Source organism: Mixophyes fleayi, chromosome 8 (genome assembly GCF_038048845.1).
Source record: "Mixophyes fleayi isolate aMixFle1 chromosome 8, aMixFle1.hap1, whole genome shotgun sequence".
Classification (NCBI taxonomy): Eukaryota; Metazoa; Chordata; class Amphibia; order Anura; family Limnodynastidae; genus Mixophyes; species Mixophyes fleayi.
This window is the reverse complement of record NC_134409.1, coordinates 96,913,930-96,933,835: the sequence shown is the minus strand read 5'-3', so window position 1 is coordinate 96,933,835 and position 19,906 is coordinate 96,913,930. Positions and strand designations below refer to the sequence as shown.

Below are 19,906 nucleotides of genomic sequence, written 5' to 3'. Positions count from 1 at the left end.
TTCCTTCATTCCCCTCCCCCTCTCTATTCCTCCTTCTCTCCCTCTCTCCCCTGTGTCTCTCTGTCAGTCTACCCCACCCCTTAGATTGTACGCTCCTTTGAGCAGGGCCTTCTCTCCTCCTGTCTTCTCCACTTTCAACTCTGCTCGCCAGCTTCCCTGCCTCCTCCTCAAGGACCCTCTTCCCCCGCCCCCTCTCGCTCCCTCCTCTTCCCCCTGGGGGTCTCCCTCTCATCCGTGCCCTCCCTCCTAGGTGCCGTTGTTGGCAGACCATCCCCTCTCCTCTTCCCCGCCCCTCTAGCTGTGCCCAGAGCTCACTGAGTTACTGTGATTATTGTTTACTGTACTGTGCTGTCTCACCTCGTATTGTAATTTCGTTTGTCCCTGTACGGCTCCGCGGACACCTAGTGGCGCCCTATAAATAAAAATTAATAATAATAATAATAATAATAATTGGGATTGAGGTAGACTAGTGCTAGTGCAATGATGATGACAACAATTGGCAGTGCTAGCTAGCAGCTTCTGAATGGCTGCTCGTGTCTTGACCTCTCCCACTGATAGCCATTAATTCTTTAGTGTAGTTGTCATGTTATATGTAGTCACAGCCATCTATTCACATTACTTGATATTTCCATTTTAAATGCGGCAGAATTATAGATTCCCATTTGACTTTTAAAGAGGAAAGCAACAGATGTTTGTATATAATTATACTTTATACGGTAAAAGTGATTTTCACATTTATTAATAACACTGTCCAGACACTATTATCATTTGTGTATATGGCACTTCATTACGTTATTATATTTTGTACAAATAGGGTAATGCATCTTTGCCATTTGCTACTAACACTGTCTAGCCACATCTCTACGCTATCTCTATGCTTTCTCTACGCTGAACCCAGTCCACATCCAGTTTCTCACTTCTACATTGCGACAACTTCTAGAGTTCCAGCCGACATGAACTTAGCCTTAGTTTCAACAGTAGACAGCTTAACAGGTATTTCTACATTTCCATACAAAAGCACAAGCCAAAGACAGTGAATACCACCCGCATAAGCACCACTACATATTTCTCTCCACACCACATAATTCATATAGCAGAACTGTTCATGCAGCAACAGCTTTATGCCACACCTTTCATCAGCTACCATAGCTATAGCCATGGTGATTAAATTAAAGCTTACTGTCTGACCCCATAAGGCAGTGGTTCCCAAACTTTTGCAGTTTGCGGCACCCTTAGAGTCTCCATAATTTTTTTAAGGCACCCCTCCAAAATAATTACCGAGCAGTCCTGTTTTAGAAGTAGTTGGGTCAAAAAATTGTAATAAGTATTTAGGTCAGGACAGAAATGCTTATTTAGTTGTATGCAAAAATGCCCCCTCTGCATCCAGACACTCTGCCCTCTCTCACGCTGCCCCCTCTGCCCTCTGTCACGCTGTCCCCCCCTCCTCTGCCCTCTGTCACGCTGTCCCCCCTCCTCTGCCCTCTGTCCTCCCTCCTCTGCCCTCTGTCACGCTGTCTCCCTCCTGTCACGATGTCCCCCTCCACTGCCCCTCTCACGCTGTCCTCCTCTTCTGCCCACTGTCCCCCTCCTCTGCCCTCTGTCACGCTGTCCCCCTCCACTGCCCATCCCAGCTCCTCTGCCCTCTGTCCCAGCTCCTCTGCCCTCTGTCACAGCTCCTCTGCCACGCTGTCCCCCTCCTGTCACGCTGTCCCTCTCCTCTGTCCCCCTCCTGTCACTCTCCTCTGTCCCCCTCCTCTGTCCCCCTCCTGTCACGCTGTCCCCCTCCTCTGCCCTCTCACGCTGTCCCCCTCCTCTGCCCTCTCACGCTGTCCCCCTCCTCTGCCCTCTGTCACGCTGTCCCAGCTCCTCTGCCCTCTGTCCCAGCTCCTCTGCCCTCTGTCACAGCTCCTCTGCCACGCTGTCCCTCTCCTCTGTCCCCCTCCTGTCACTCTCCTCTGCCCCCCTCCTGTCATGCTGTCCCTCTCCTCTGTCCCCCTCCTGTCACGCTGTCACTCTCCTCTGTCCCCCTCCTGTCACGCTGTCACTCTCCTCTGTCCCCTCCTGTCACGCTGTCACTCTGCTCTGTCCCCTCCTGTCACGCTGTCACTCTGCTCTGTCCCCTCCTGTCACTCTGCTCTGTCCCCTCCTGTCACGCTGTCACTCTCCTCTGTCCCCTCCTGTCACGCTGTCACTCTGCTCTGTCCCCTCCTGTCACTCTCCTCTGTCCCCTCCTGTCACACTGTCACTCTGCTCTGTCACCTCCTCTCACGCTGTCACTCTGCTCTGTCACCTCCTCTCACGCTGTCACTCTGCTCTGTCCCCTCCTGTCACGCTGTCACTCTGCTCTGTCCCCTCCTGTCACGCTGTCACTCTCCTCTGTCCCCTCCTGTCACGCTGTCACTCTGCTCTGTCCCCTCCTCTCACGCTGTCACTCTGCTCTGTTCCCTCCTGTCACGCTGTCACTCTGCTCTGTCCCCTCCTGTCACGCTGTCACTCTCCTCTGTCCCCTCCTCTCACGCTGTCACTCTGCTCTGTCCCCTCCTGTCACGCTGTCACTCTGCTCTGTCCCCTCCTGTCACGCTGTCACTCTCCTCTGTCCCCTCCTGTCACGCTGTCACTCTGCTCTGTCCCCTCCTCTCACGCTGTCACTCTGCTCTGTCCCCTCCTGTCACGCTGTCACTCTGCTCTGTCCCCTCCTGTCACGCTGTCACTCTCCTCTGTCCCCTCCTCTCACGCTGTCACTCTGCTCTGTCCCCTCCTGTCACGCTGTCACTCTGCTCTGTCCCCTCCTGTCACGCTGTCACTCTCCTCTGTCCCCTCCTGTCATGCTGTCACTCTCCTCTGTCACCTCCTCTCACGCTGTCACTCTGCTCTGTCACCTCCTCTCACGCTGTCACTCTGCTCTGTCCCCTCCTGTCACGCTGTCACTCTGCTCTGTCCCCTCCTGTCACTCTCCTCTGTCCCCTCCTGTCACGCTATCACTCTGCTCTGTCACCTCCTCTCACGCTGTCACTCTGCTCTGTCCCCTCCTGTCACGCTGTCACTCTGCTCTGTCCCCTCCTGTCACGCTGTCACTCTCCTCTGTCCCCTCCTGTCACGCTGTCACTTTGCTCTGTCACCTCCTCTCACGCTGTCACTCTCCTCTGTCCCCTCCTGTCACGCTGTCACTCTGCTCTGTCCCCTCCTGTCACTCTGCTCTGTCCCCTCCTGTCACTCCTCTGCACTCTCTCACTTTGACCCCTCTGCCGTGCGCCAGCTATAAAAAAAACAAACAGAAACACTTACCAATCCGCGCGGCGCCGGGACCCAGCATCCTCCTCTCTCACGCAGCAGCTGTCACTGATATGACAGCTGCGTGAGAGAGGAGGATGCTGGGTCCCGGGGCCGCGCAGATTGGTAAATGTTTCTGTTTGATTTTTTTATGGCTGGCCCGCGGCACCCCTGAGACAGCGCCGCGGCACCCCTGGGAGCCGCGGCGCACAGTTTGGGAACCGCCGCCATAAGGTATAAATTAACAATCACATTGGAAACATATTCACAAAAATGTTTCCTGAGAGGTGTCTTGATTCTACGTGGAACTCGGGAAAAAAAAGGCATAGCGCAATAAGGTAAAGAAATGCTGTACAATATTACAGAAGTGTACAAAAACATAAGAACTCATTGGGGTATATGTATCAAACCTTCTAAAAAGGAAAAGTGGTGTTACCCATAGCAACCAATCAGATTCTAGCTATCAGTTATCTAGCATTACTCTAGAGGTGGTACTGAAGTTAGATGCCTAATTTACTCTTCAAGAAGTACAGGATGTAATGAGATCTGCCATATCAGGTAAAAGCTCTGGGCCAGACAGATTAGTTATTGAATTCTATAAATGCAGCAATTAATCACATATTTGACAATAACCACAATAATGATCCAGGCTGTCAATATGCCCTCAGTTGTTTCCCACAGCTCTTGGAGGGTAATCTCATTTGTGCAGACCCATCTTTACTTTCTGTGTCATATAATAGTATGCAGTTTATTTGAATCATGATCCCATTAATTTACAGTGCTGTGTAATATATTGGTATAAAATGCATAGTGTTGATTTCCCTTCTTATGTAACTCCCCTTTCTGGTTAAACTTGCCCAACACTTACCAACCATAAAATAAAGACACGGACACCGACTTAAGTTTGGAATAAAAAGGTCCTTATATTTTATTATTTATTTATTTTTTTTAAATTATTTTATTTATTTTTATTTTATTTAATTTTATTTAATTTCTATCAAAAAAATATCAAAAGTTTCTATCAACAATTTGGACATTTTTTCTTTATATAGGCGGCGAAGAGCAGGGCAGCCAGCTAAAACCAACATAAACCAATAAGGTGGAAGATCGTCTCCTTTCCACCAACCCAGGTTAAAACCTTATCTATTGGCCGGTACTATAAACTATATATTAACTCAATACCCTCTGGACTCAAACTGGTTAAGCCCTTTCTAGGCAAAACCTGATACTCCTTACTAGAGCATAAACAAGTCTGATAATGTCGAGGGAACCAAGGCTACATCGCCAACACTTAAGTACCGTATGTTTAACAACCATCTGATTGCCATGCTCTCCCACCGTTAAAACCTCGCTCCTCGTGATGAGGAAATCTTGCAACTAAATATAACTTTAAAACAGGGCGGGTGGATGGATATCCGGATCCAGGAAACAGGAAGCTCTCTCCTTCTCCAACTGCTTGATATATTCTTTCCAGGACACTTCCACCTCTTCCCAATTGGCTGACTCCAACACAGACTTAAACCCCTAGTGGTAAGTAACCTTGTCAGTTTCACAACACATGCTTTTAAACTCCTTCGGCTTAATGGGCTCTCTCTTATACTTTTATAAATAAAGGATAATAATTATAATAATAATATCAACAGAAAACCAGAGTGTGTTTGAAAAGCCCATGTCACCATGCTACCAAACACTGGCAAAGAACCCTTGCAATGTGGAGGTTTTAGCCCAATTTCCCTTTTAAACATAGATATAAAATTATGCATAAATATCCTAGTGAATCACCTTAATGGTTTTCTTCCTTCAATCATGCATTTAGTCAAAGTGTGCTTTGTCCCCTTAAGGAAAGCCAGGGACTATAAAATTTAAACCATAGATGCTATTTAATATGACCCTTATCACATTGATTATCCTTTATCACTTATCACTTATTCCCATGATGCTTTTATCCACTAAAAAAAACATTTAATAGGGTCTACTGGACATGGAAAATGTGCTTAGCAGATAGGTATGGGAGACCTTTTTGTCACTAGAACTCTGGCCTTATATAATCAAGGGCATAAATACAGTTCCTGTCTGAACCATTCTTTAGAACATACTACATAGGGATTATATAGGGTAACCCTTGTCCACCTTTAGATACATTTTAGCAATAGAACACTTGGCGGTCTTTATTATAAATATCCTAGACAGAATGGGTTTGCTGATCCGGCAATTGTAATGCAAAACAGCAATTTTCTTTGACTCTTGTTTATCATATAAACCCCAGAACCACACTTCCAAACCTGTTGAAACTTTTCAGGAACTTTAGCCAAGTATCAAACTTCAAAATAAATTACTTGAATTCTGAAGTCTTAAACACTAATCTTTCGTCACAGTTAGTGGCTAAAGCTAGGTACACACTACAGAAATATCGACCAACTTTTTATGCCGAGCGATTTTACATGCGATCGATGGTCCAATCGCTCGGTCAATGGACTGCATACACACTAGCCTTGTTTAGGACGATAAAGGGAAGTCCATTTAGCGACTTTTTACAGCCATGTTGTTGTGAGCAATGACTGTAATTTCGTACTCACTGTTGTGGATCGGTCGGAAGTTTATACACACTACACAGCGGAAACGAGATTGGAACGAAAATATTAAACGGTACGACCAACCAAATGAGGCGATAATCGTCCATTTGGGGAGACTTTCGACCATCGTGTCACTGCACACACTGACCCGACTTTTGAACGAGCGGTCGTATGTCGGCTGTTTGAGCCGATTATTGGACGAAAATAGTGTAGTGTGTACCCAGCTTAAGCTAACACAGTCTTTTGTCTTTGAATGGCAACAATCTCACATTTGTTATCTGGAGACTAAAATACTCAATGACCAAACAAATAATTTGTTCTTGGAGCAGATTCAAGCAGCTGCGATGTTCCGAGGAACATCGTGGCTGCGCTTTTTTTACCGTATATACGGTAAAATGTAACGTTCACATTTGCTTGCGTCTCTATGGGGCGTGAGCAAAAGTGAGTAGATATTTCACTAAAAAACAATCACCGCATACTGTCTAGCGGCCGTTCCGGGACACTACGTGGCACTTTTTTATTTTTACAATTGAATCTGCCCCTTAATATTGTTCCTTAATGTAAGAATCCCTAAGTAAAATGTCTCCTACATACGTTCACATACTATTAAAGCGATTCACTAAATTAATATTGACTAACAAACATTCTAGGCTTAGCCTCACTCTTGTATAAACTATAAACCAACAATTGGGGATTCAACACCCCTGTCCTATTGTTACACTCCAACTTTATCTAAGGTTGTAAACTAGAACACCAACATGTAACACAAAATATGGGTCAAAGCCCCGAATATAGTTGCACCTATCCCTCTGATTCACATTTCCTCAGTACCTTCCAGTGCTGATAGGATAAGTCTCACATTGAAAATTTGGTATAGGCTAATCAGAGCTGCCTCAATATCCTCCATGCCACGCCCCTTCATCCCAGTCATAGGGAACGCACAATTTGCCCCTCACCTCAGCTCTCATTCGCTACAATGTTTCTGGGGAAACCAGCAAGTCTATGCTGTCTATGACATTTTGGTTGGGGACAGGTATTGCCAGGTTTTAATAATACATCTTTTTTTAAGTTTCAATAAATGTTTATGGACGTGTCTTTGATAGTTTGGGTGGAGGAGGATTCAAATGGGAAGAGTTGTGGATGGGAAATACACATGAGGTTACCGAGCAACAATGGTGCAGTGACATCTTTTTAGGTTCCCAGGTCTGTGTTCCATTGCATGGCTGTTCTGGTGATGTTGCCTTGATGCAGTGGAGCATAAAGAACATCAGATTTACTTTGTACTACATGAATTTCAAGACTTCTTCATTTTTAATGTGTTTGTGAGCACTGACCACTTAATATATATGTTTTCAATGTTAATAAATTAATTGTTCTACTTATTTGTTAATGGGAGCCTACTCCTTTTTATGGTAATTGTTATATCTAAGTAAATGTTTGAAGGACATCTTCTAGCAATATTCACGCTTATATTGTTACATATATGCACATATGTGTGTGTGTATGTGTATATATATATATATATATATATATATATATATATATAATTGCACAATAAATACTTCTAGGGTCTGAGGTTAATCATTCTCTTTTGATGGTGTAGTGTTATGTGAATGCCTATTGAAGGCATAATTTCTCCAAGTTGCGTAGTATAGGTACAGTCTTGGGACCTGGTTAACCAAGTTGATACAGTGGGCAGCTGTCAAGTGTCCATCGTTTTCATGATCTCTGCCACATTTGTAAGTGCAATTATTACATTGTAATCGCTTTTATTCAAACAATCACTTGATATATTTCAGTATTTTCTATTCTGTTGTATAACGCTACACTGCTGAAATAATCTTTATGCAGAGAGACACTATAGATCTGTTGGCCTGTTGAGGTGTGTGTGGTTGGAATAAGTTCATTAAGTGACTGATCTGAAAGTATTTGTAACTGTCAAGTTTAGATGGGATTTTACCAGGAGTGAGTAGATATCAATCATCTCATTAACTTGGAAAATTTCTTCTATATTATAAATTCCAAGCTTGGTCCAAATGCTAGGGATTAAGTTAAGTATCTTATAAACAAAGAAGGCTAATAGAGTATCCAGGGGAAAGGTGTAAAGAGTGTACAGGTTAAAAGTGGCGTCCCAGACCTTAAAGGTTTGAAGAGTACAAATCTTACAGGCTTTATGGTGGCTCAGGGAAAAGCAGTATCTGATTTGTTTCAAGATAGCTGCTTTATGATAAAGTTCAAAATTCGGAAGAGTCAATCCTCCCTGACTTGTGGAACCTAGCTTTCCTATGTGGTGTCCCCCAAATGTGGTAATTCATTTTCTCTAATGTGGTGATTAATTTATCAGGGGATCATCATGAATGCAATAATTCTACCTAGCCATGAGATCTCATAAGCAAACCATGAGCTTATCATTGAGTTGAATAGGGAAGGCAAAGGTGAAAGTAACAGTAAGTTCATATAGGTTGTTAATGTATGGCGAGATCTGGATACTGAGATATTTTATGGCAGTCTCTTGCCATGCATAAGAGTATGGTTGTGTTTATCTTATAGAAGGAGGTCTCGCTAATCCAATTCCATATGTTATGGAGGGTTAGCAGTGAGGTTTCAGGGCTATTGATTGCCAGTAGTATGTCATTGGCATAGAGACATATTTTGTATCATGCCGTGTGATGTAGGTATCTGAATGTTTGCATCTACCCTGGCTTTCCGCTCTACTTGAGCTTATCACAGTACATATACAGTGCATACAATATGCATACAGATAATCAGAGCTGTCTGTACGCCTGGGCACGCTGGGCAGTTGTTCGGGGGCTCCACGAGCATAGGGGTCCCATAGACTTGCCAACTTTTCAGTTTATTATTGCAGGAGATTTATTCAGAACCTTCAAACCCTCTTCATTAAAACATTTAGATGGACTAATCACCTCAATAACAGCTGTTATCTGTACATGTGATCTTGCTGTTGCGAATACCTATCTTGAACTTGACGAAAACAACATACACGTACTAATTGTACATAAGCAAGTCAAATTCTCCATCTGTGTGATTTACCAACTTAATACCATTTTTATGTTGAATTTCTTGTTTTTCAACTTCAAGCCTCATGTTATATTGCCCAAACGTTTGTGTGGATTAATCTCTGCTCTACAGCATGTTTTTTTTAATGTTTAAACACTGATTTTGTTGGCGGTACCAATAAATATAAGCTTAATTTTATCAATAATTTATATTTTTATTCCTGTGAGCGGTTGTGTAGATAGGGCCACAGTGCACTGCTTTCCTAGGGGCCTATAATGCTGTTAAGACTGCCCTGTAGATAATAGGTATACACACATATACATATATATTTAGTGATTAGCAGTGGAACGCATGCACAACTTTTTTTTATATATTAATGAGGTGCTTTGTTTATGGGACTTGTGACTGTCTAACTTTCTTCATTAAAATAATTAGTGCTCTATAATGTAAAATTAAAGTGCTTCTCTCACAATGTGGAACATGTATGTATTGAAAGTTTTAGGTTTTTGTAAGGAGTGACTTCTCTCATCCCATACATCCACCTGGGTGAGGTGCTGCATTGTAACGATTTCTTACCACTAGCCCCTTGTTGTTTGTCAGCACCGCTGAAAAATAAGAAGCACTCAGAGGACTACTGTAGAGAAGAGAGATTGTGGCTAGAGAAACACAGCTCTGTCCATTCTACTTTTTAGCAGGGGACGCCTTAATGTAACATGCTATAATAAGAACTGAGATCTGCTTAGGAACGAAGGATAATAAAAGATTTGCTGTATCTTTAACTGAGCTATTCTCTGGAGTGTAAATGGTTAACTATTTTGGTACGCCCATCCGGTGTCATAAGGGAGGGTTTCAGAGGCTATAAGTTGGATGGGCGGAGATTTAGTCAGTCTTGCAGATCTGGATGTTGCCCAACCACCATCCCTGTTTCGTGGGTTCATAAGAATATGGAGAATCGGAAGGTTACTTTCAGGAGAGGCATCAGTGGCTGGTGGCGGTCATAGTTGTCCCGAAGATGGATGGAGTATTTGCCGGAAAAGGCAGTTCAGTTGATGGCCAGTGGTTGGTCGGGCGCACATTACGGTATTAGGGAACGTTGAACCCGCCTCTCTTCGAGTGAATCGGCTATTAGTCTCGGTTCAGGTACCGCCCCTGTGGGTTGCCCTGTGGTTGCTTTCCGTATAGCCCAGAGGATGGGCGGGTTCGGTAGAATCCGGATGAAGTGCCCCGTCCAGGTAGATATGTGCGCCTGGGGTGTGATTGGTTGTCCCCCACTTAAACCCAGGGGTTTTGGTTCGCACGGAGGAGTCCTAAGGAGATGCTAGGACAATTGGGTTTTGCCTGGCACGCGTCGGACTGACTGCTTTATTCTCCTCCACCATAGTTAATAAATTCATTTAATTTTGCCACACTCAAGTCTCGTGTCATTACTTTAAGGTGATAGTTGAATAAGACAAAGATGGTAAAGAGGTTAAGATATCAGACATAAGACTTTTATGATCTCTCACATGGGCAGTGCTCTGTTGTACAGGATATGGTTAGTGTAGATGAAAGGAGGGGGACATATTTATCTCTGATTGGGCTTTTATTCAGTATTTAGAACTATTTTAGCTATCATATCACCTAGTAACTCTAGAGCAGTTGTTCCAAGTTAGTCAACCACCTTAACATACATATCACTATCTGTAAAAATAAATAAATGGTTTCCTGGTACATCAGAACTGTTACAAAGTTAAGAATTCTTTACTTCCTTTTACTTTCCCTTACTAATCCCCTTCTTGCTCTCTTAGTTTCTTGACAGGCATGGGAATGACTCAGCTAAAGCAATATACGAGGCTCATGTTCCTGTTTATTACTACAGACCCACACATATGGACTGCCAGTAAGCAGAACTGTCCGGATGTCTTTCATTTTCTGTTGTTATGCAATGATCTACCCAAACTACCTGGTTTTCCCCGCAGTAGAATATACATTGGATGCATCCCAGTTTCTTTCTGCATGTGATCAGTCTGCATTTGGTCAGAACAGTGTTAACCACTTGGCTCTGCAGATGTGGATCATTGACCCATAAAATGATTATGCTGGCAGTACACTACAGCATTCAGTGTCAACACTAGACGACATTGTTGCAACATATACCATTGTCATCTGTCCATTATTCACTCTGAATGCTTGTGTGTACACACTCCTTGGCATATATTTACTAAACTGCAGGTTTGAAAAAGTGGAGATGTTGCCTATAGCAACCAATCAGATTCTATTTATCATTTAAGTGACTTAAAAACTAAAAATTTTGCCAGCGATTTTTTTTTAAGGAGGGGAGGGTGTTAGGGGGGAGGTAGCGAGCTGACACCTGTCATATAATATATAATATATTATTGAAGGTGTGTACAAGAATACAAGAAACTGTGGTACATAAGGTAAGCAGGTACTCTTATAAGTGTCATACTATCCAGCATTAGAAAGACATAGGGGTATATTTACTAAGCTCTGCAGGTGTGAAAAAGTGGAGATGTTGCTTATAGCAACCAATCAGATTCTAGCTGTTATTTTGTAGAATGTATTAAATAAATAACTAGAATCTGATTGGTTGCTATAGGCAACATCTCCACTTTTTCAAACCGGTAGTTTATTAAATATACCCCCTAATGTATGATGATCCCAATTTTCAGTGTTGGTTATGCTGTATTTACCAATCATCCTGAACAAATGTCAGACAGTAGGAAAGCTTCCCTGTTTATCAGTTTTTCTGTCCTAGGCTACTCTTTCCTAGTTAATTTCTTATTTTGCATGGCTGACTCTTTGCCTTAATCTTTACAAATATTGCTGTTATTTGCAGAGTATTACGAGAGCAGTGGATCCGGGCAAAATACGAGCACAAGCTATTTACTACCAAGGAAAGTTCTGATGGCATGCCTGGCGGTAAGAACGCATGTAACCATAATATGTATCCCCACAGCAAATAGTTGTCAATTATTTGCAATTTCTAGGGGTAGGTGTCTAAGACCAAAGGTGAATTTTTTTATATGAAAGTTACCTCTTCCTTTATAACACCCTGTACAAAAACCTGATTTCATGGTATTTTAAGAATACTTGTAAACAGTTACTGGGTTATCAGCCATGCATGTACCCCCTCTATAAAATGTCTACTGATATAGAGGATTGTACATCTTAGCAGACATAAGAGGATGAACTCCACTGTATTCTATGAACCTTGAACTTTGTGATTACAATATAATTTTTTGTATTTAAACACCCATTTTATTAAATATTAAATTATAAAGCCTACAAACATAATATATAGTAGGAATATCGTGCAGAACCTACAGCAAGAGAAGTGGTACAATGTAGCTAGTGATTGCTAAAGAAAACCCCAAAACAACAACAGGAACAGGGTCATGATGGGATCCATATTGTTACGCTGGCCAAAATCATGGTATGTCTGTTCAAATCATACAAAGCTGAAATGTATTAGGCATTGAAAGAATACAAACAATATAAACCGTTGTAGTGAAAAGAACAGACCCCCCCTTCCATAAGAGGATATTACTGGAACATAGCTAGGAAAACTTATTATTAATATAATTAATTATTATTATTATTATTATTATTATCTCTGCAAATAAGCATCTGTTGCAGGAGCTGTCACTTCTGAGGATACCATTTATATACTCTTATAAAACTCTTTAATACTTAACCCACTGGGTTTTCTGTGCTTTGCAGAATCCTGTTCCAAATTGTGCGAAACAGCTATAGGAAGGATTTTGTTTCAGCACTTGCCTGTGGCAAGTTCAGCATACCCAATGGACAAACCCAAGGACCACTAAATATAGTAAATACATGTTTTATTTAGCACCTTCCTTTGGTCAAGGTTACCTCTGTCTGTGCTTTAAAGGGTCTGTGAAGCTTCATCCTAAATCCCTCTTGGAGATCACAGTTTCCCCACACTGAGGTCTCACACAGGGCCCTCTTAAGAACCTCTTGGACCCCCGGGCACAGCAGTGCACCGGGGCCCCTATATATACAAAAATAAAAAAATAATGATTATATATATGGGCCCTGCAGCCCAGGGGGGCCCGTCGGAGGCCAGAAAAAGAAAACCCTGAAAAAAAGAAGAAAATACTTACCGTGCTTTCAGCTGGCGATCCGGCTCCCTCCCTGGTCTTCTCCTCCGTCGCGCTCCGCAATGGATGCCGGGCGGGCGTTATGACGTCACGCCCGACATGCACTGCCAGCGCGACGGAGGAGGAGACCAGGGAGGGAGCCGGATCGCCAGCTGACAGCACGGTAAGTATTTTCTTCTTTTTTTCAGGGTTTTCTTTTTTTCCCTGCCTCCGGAGGGCCCCCCTGGGCTGCAGGGCCCCCGGGCACCTGCCCAGCGTGCCCAATGGGAAAGACGGCCCTGGTCTCACATAAATTCGAGTGTACAACACAGCTAGATTGGTTGCTACCTGAATACACTGCAGGACTCCATCAGAGGTTTATGCCTGCCTTAGCACTATAATGCTTCATCCTGCCCCACTGCTTTGGTCTGTAGACTTTAAGAAGGGCAGACATTTGACATTGTCAGCTGTGCAGGCTCATGCTTACATGCATGCTGTGGAGCCCAAGATGGGGAAATATGTTTCCTTGCAGGAGTGAAGGAGGGATGGTTATATCTAAATATCAACAGAAATATGTTTCCTTGCAGGAGTGAAGGAGGGGAACTTATTCAAGAGAGGAAGAGATAATGGGCAGTATTGCATAAGAAAGTTTGTCCTGACAGAGCTGGATGGCACCTTGAAATACTTCACAAAGCCAGATGTGAGCATCATACGAAAACCGATAATCAAATGTTTAATGTGAATGAGAACTTTACTTTTATAAATTATTTTGTTTTTAATTTAAAAAATGGATAAATGTTCACACTAGTCTCAACTCTAGAGTACACATAAACCTGAGGTTACTTGGTTGATGGTGTAAATTGGAATTCTATGGGCTAGATTTACTAAACTGCAGGTTTGAAAAAGTGGAGATATTGCCTATAGCAACCAATCAGATTCTAGTTATTTATTGAATATATTCTACAAAATAACAGCTAGAATCTGATTGGTTGCTATAAGCAACATCTCCACTTTTTCACACCTGCAGAGCTTAGTAAATATACCCCTATGTCTTTCTAATGCTGGATAGTATGACACTTATAAGAATACCTGCTTACCTTATGTACCACAGTTTCTTGTATTCTTTTAACTGACTCCTACAATCCTATTCTTTTTAGGCTAAGGAACCCAAGGCTGTAATTAAAATTGACAGTATTAATGCTACCTTTCAACCAGAGAAGATGAAACATGACCATGGCTTACAAATCACTTACGTCAAGGACAACAAGACCAGGAACATATTTGTGTACCACAATGATGGACAGGTGAATTAAGGGTGTAATGTTGCATATGTAAGCAAAATAAACAGCATGAACAAGCTCAGGCACTCAATTGTAGGGGAAGATTACAATAGTGCACAGTGTATATGTGTATGAGTAGTACTCTATGTGAAGAGCTCAGTAATGAGGGAACATGGTAATAATATGTGTCTGATTTAGAGCCCAACTGTGAGCCTTAATAAAACAGGTTTTGTTTTTTTACTGTGCATGTGCAGAAAGATAAAGCAGAATTTTGCATTACACATAACCTGTTCTTGTGGCCTCTTGCCCCTGGAGAGGGGGACTGGGGATGTGCAAGTCCAAATTACTTACAGTATGGACATGCACACATAAGTATATCACCATCCCTGGAGGTGTGGCCCATTTAGAGTATTGACCCCTCAAGGTCAGTTAATTAATTTAATTCAGTAAACATGAGGGGGTTAATACGGGAACAGCCTATTAAATTGATTTGTCCACACTGCAGCATCAGATGCAAGCTGCTGTGATTGGCTATTTGATCTGTCTTTGTTTATTTATGTTGTGGCTCTGATAAAAGCAAGTACTTTTTGCTTGTTCTGAGGTTTTTATCCTCCTCAGATTACTTGGGTGAATGCAGGCATGCCTCAGTAAATGTGCTTTTTTTTTTAGTTGCAGTCATCATAAAATTTATGATACTGGCTGCTGTATTTATACTCCAGTTGGTCCTATATGTGTATATGAATAGTATTGTGTCATGGTAATAGTGCACAAGATATGTGTATGTGAACAGCTCAGTGACAGGGGAACATTAATGTACAGAGTGCTGTGTATAGAGAGCTCAGGGATAGGGGAACATGATAATGGTGTATGTATGTATAGGGATATTTGTATATGAAGTTCTAAGTGCTAGTAGAGTCTGGCAATAGTACACAGGTTAGAGAGCTTATAGATAATGGGATATGATCTTAGTATATGTGTGTATTAGGGGTACTCTGTATAAAGAGCTTAGTGATATGGAAAATAGTACTAAGGATATTTGTAAATGAGCAATGTATACACAGGGATGAATACGGGGGTTACCATATTAATGCACAGAATAGGGATGTATGGAAAGTACTCCGCGGAATGAGGTCAGTGATACAAGCATGGAAATAATGCATAGAATCATCAGCAGCAGCTATTTACATAGTGCCACTAATTCCACAGCGCTGTTCTTACTAGTATGTTTTTGGGGTGTGGGAGGAAACCGGAGCACCCGGAGGAAAGCCAGGCAAACACAAGGAGAACATATAAACGCCACACAAATAACACCATGGTTGGGAATTGAACTCATGACCCCAATGCTGTGAGGCAGAAGTGCTAACCACTAAGCCATCATGCTGGCATTTTTTGTGTATAAAAAGTACAATGTTGGAAGTATATGTAGTATAAAGAAAATGTGTGTAATAGGAGTGGGCATACAGTGCTTGATGACCATGGTAAACCTGTGTTAAACTGGAGTTTGTGTTCAATGCTAGGGAAGCAGGGCAACAGTAAGTTTAAACACCAAACATTAACCCTGTTTTTATTTCACAGGTAATCGTTAGTTGGTTTAACGCCATCCGAGCTGCTCAATTTCACTACATGAAAGTTGCATTTCCCACAGCAAGTGACAAAGAGGTAACTGGGTGAAAGGAAGAAGGATAAATGTGTGGAAGGCTGTAACATACGGTTATTTATGCCGCTGTTCTTGTAAAACCACTTTGTGGACCTGTAGCAATGAATTACAAGTTTCTAATTCAACTTGTCGATGTAAACTTAGAATTTGATTGGTTTGAAAGTATAAACAAGTAATGCATGCAACACATTTTTTGCCCTTTCCCGAATGGCATATTCAGGCGCGGGCTGGCAAATTTCAGCCCGGGGGGCACACAGGCGGCCGCATCACATGACACGAGATGCCGAGTGTGATGTGATGCGGCCTCTTATGCGCTGACGTGGTCACATCGCGTGTCCGTGGATGCAATATTGAGGTAATATTGCAACCACGGGGGGGGGGGAGCTGGCCCGAACAGTGGTCACTCTTAGCGCCCCCCCCGGCCCAGCCCGCCCCATGGCATATTATCAGGAATCTGATGAGGATGGCAATTTTGTATTTGTTTTAGTTTTGTTATACAGCAGTGCGATTTGATATGACCCTAGAGCAGGGGTGTCCAACCTTTTAGCTTCCCTGGGCCACATTGGAAGACGACGAGTTGGTTTGGGCCGCACATAAAAGATACAATAACAATAACGACAGCTGATCATCCAAAAAACCATTGAAAACATAGTTAACATATATATATATATATATATATATATATATATATCACTTTTTTTTAAATCCCCCTATACTTACCTTTCAATCGCCCTGTTCAAAAAATCCTCTCTAGTTATTATACTATAATCACTTTTTGTATTGTTTCGATGCAATATCAATAAAGTTTATTTAAGCCAGGCATTGTATATCAGGGTGCCGTGACCAGGCCTGCGGTACCTGACATATACACCACTGTGACCCCAAATTGTCACCTGTTTTGATAATTACACCACTATGTTAGTTAAGGGATAACAACTTATAATGGGCCAAAGAGAATAATATATAATGCCCCATTAGTAATACAAGTAGAAGTATGTAGCAGGGAGATAAGGTCCATGATGCTCCAGGACCAGGTGACTTTTATTCACTTGTCAGCGTCCCTTGAAATAATAAAAAAAATCCCCCTTAACTTACCTTTTAATCGGCTTGTTCTCCTGTCCTCTTCTCTTCTCTCCAATTCTGTGCTGCTAATTGTTCTTCTCGCGCGGGTGACTCCTCTGTGCTGCGCTCCGCAATGGATGTTGGGCGTGATGACATCACGCCCGACATTCACTGCGGGCACCGCACGGAGGAGGAGACAAGGGAGGGAGCAGGAGTACCAGCTGACGTGACTGCAAGGTAAGTATTTTCTTTTCTTTTTTGCAGGATTTTTTTTTTCCTTTAACAGCGCTGCCCCCTTGCCACAACCAAAACTCCTTCTGGGCCACATTTACAGGCGTGCTGGGCCGCATGCATTGGACAACCCTGCCCTAGAGCATTTTCTTAAGCTTCACAACTAATAGGAGTTTCACATTTTAATAATTTTTATTAGACACAGCAGATGGCCTGATTCCTCAAGGCACGTATCTGCCGATTTTGTGCGTATCTTACGCAAAATCACTATGTGCATGCCCAGAACCGGACATACACAACAGAACTCGGTAGCATTCACTACATCTTTGTATGCAAAGTACACTTACTGCAGCCTAGGATTACCGGGAGGGAACAGGTGGGGAAGAGGCGCTCGCTAGTAATCAATGTACAGTAAGGACGTGCCAAGCTGAAGCGCACGCAGCCACGTCCAACTCAAGCTATGGGCATCTCAAAGTAACTTGTTTTTCTGCCGTATCTCTTGCTCCAGCTACAGGGCTAGTCTAGTCCTGATCAGTAGTGATGACAGTCTCGTATGAATGCTATAATATGTGTATGCAATCAGAAACAACTGTAAAAATGTTCACTAGACATTAAAATCACCCTAATAATAATTAAAGAAAAACAATTTTTTTTGTTTTTAACTGTTTTGTCATTAATGCTTGCATTTTTAACAGGTGACATTAATTCAACAAGTTTTTATTTTTTGTGTAAATGTATATTACACATTGGTATTGGATGCATCCTGTAGTGTCTTCTGTAGTAGAGCACAGCAGACCTACAACTGAATTCATTAGCGCACATATCTTCAGAGCTCCTTGTTGAATTCAGGAGTACGCCTAGACAATTTACGACGATTTATTAAAACAAACGCAGATTGCGCTCAGTATGCGGCCTAGATGAATCAGGCCCAGGGAGCTCTCACTTAATACATTTATTTTTGTTTCTTTATCTTTTTTTAGATTGTAGCTCGTTTGCCTAAGAATTTCTTGAAGGAGGGATATATGGAAAAGACTGGACCAAAGGTAATAGAAAAAAGTTGTAGGGGAATTAATTTAGATGCAGTTACAAGCTAAGTTAAAGGCTAACTCACTTTTCAAAGAACATCCCTCTGCCCCTCACATTGATTTGGTTGAGTTAAGGGCTAGATTTACTAAGCTGCGGGTTTGAAAAAGTGGGGATGTTGCCTATAGCAACCAATCAGATTCTAGCTATCATTTTGTAGAAGGTACTAAATAAATGAAAGCTAGAATCTGATTGGTTGCTATAGGCAGCAGCCCCAGCTTAGTAAATCTAGCCCTAAAACTCCATCACAACAATCTCTTTCCAGTGGCAGTTTCAAATCTATGCCACTGAGTACATGACGTGCTGACAGTGAGAGATACCATGTACATTGCTGTCTATTGGTAGAGGTGGTTTCTCATAACAATGAGCAAAATCAACTTACAGACACTGGACTATTACAGACACTGGCAGGCTGTTGCTGTTAAGCCATAGGTCCAAGTTGGTGTGTTTTATTTAAGGAAATGCCCATTAAGCATACTTGCCAGGCTTTCCAATTTGGCCAACGGGAGATCCAAGGAGGGAGGTGGGCATATAGGGGTAGGGCTCAGCCTCTGCAACGCAATGACTTCCTTCTACTGTGTGTGGGGGGGGGGGGTCATGCCAAAATGGCGCGATTCTCAGAGAATTGCATCATGGAGGCTCCAAATCCAGCCCACTTCACTAGGTAGTGGGCAGGTGCAGGAGAATGCCCTGCTCCCCGGGAGTCCGGGAGACTTACCTGGAATTTGGGAATCTCCTGGACATTCCAGGAGAGTGGGCAAGTATGCCTTTATGGCAGATGAGGTCTTGTGGAAAAACACTTTAAAAGTTGAGATAGCCTTTAAGGCAGCAATCCTACATAGAAGATTTATGTTTTTTCTCTGTAAATAACACGTTAAGTACCTTTTAAATATGCATCGTTATCCTTCTACAAATCATTATCTCCATTTCAAAATATCTCTGTTTGGCAAGCAAAAATGGCTGCCAGACACACATTCATACACAAGCTCACAGATTCTCAGCATGTTATGTGTTCACAGAGGGGGGAGAAGGAGGATGTCACAGTGTAGACAGAGCTCGGAGTACTCTTCATCATAGTCCAGCACAATAAATCATTAATAGCCGCCTGAAGAAAAAAAACAATGACATGATAAATACCAACATTTTTCTTATTGAAGTGTGTGTACAGAGACACAGGAATTTGCTGTCTTGGCTCATTTTGGGAATTGGCTAATATCACACAGCCCAGCATTCCTGTAGACTTGGGTTAACAGAAAGCAGAACTGGCACGTCTGCCCCTAACAGATAATAGCTAATCAGAGTACAATAGCTTACATTCAGCTACACAGTATATGAACAAGTATGTTATCTTTTACATATACACTATATGGATATAGTGACAAAAGTATTATATAGTGACCCTTGACCATTGTACAGGGACTATAATGATATTGTATTCAAATACATATACTTTAATATGGAGTTGGTCCCTCTTTAGCAGCGATAAAAGCTTCCACTCTTCTTGGAGGGCTTTCCACAAGATGTTGGGAGTGTTTCTGTGGGAATTTGTGCCCATTCATTCTGTAGAGCAGTGGTTCCCAACCTTTATCGACTTGTGTACCCCTTTTGAACCAATTTCTATAAACTGTACCC

General features: G+C 42.4%; 1 protein-coding gene across 1 annotated transcript in view; it reads left to right on the top strand.

Annotated features, from left to right (window-relative positions):
• LOC142099465 (arf-GAP with dual PH domain-containing protein 1-like) overlaps positions 1 to 19,906 on the top strand; it is a 38,668-nt gene that overhangs the window by 11,095 nt on the left and 7,667 nt on the right. Inside the window, exons 3-8 of the mRNA XM_075182927.1 lie at positions 10,649 to 10,740; positions 11,698 to 11,780; positions 13,549 to 13,661; positions 14,119 to 14,265; positions 15,817 to 15,900; positions 18,172 to 18,234. Of these exons, the coding sequence (XP_075039028.1) occupies positions 10,649 to 10,740; positions 11,698 to 11,780; positions 13,549 to 13,661; positions 14,119 to 14,265; positions 15,817 to 15,900; positions 18,172 to 18,234 (582 nt within the window). The remainder of the gene's footprint in view (positions 1 to 10,648; positions 10,741 to 11,697; positions 11,781 to 13,548; positions 13,662 to 14,118; positions 14,266 to 15,816; positions 15,901 to 18,171; positions 18,235 to 19,906) is intronic.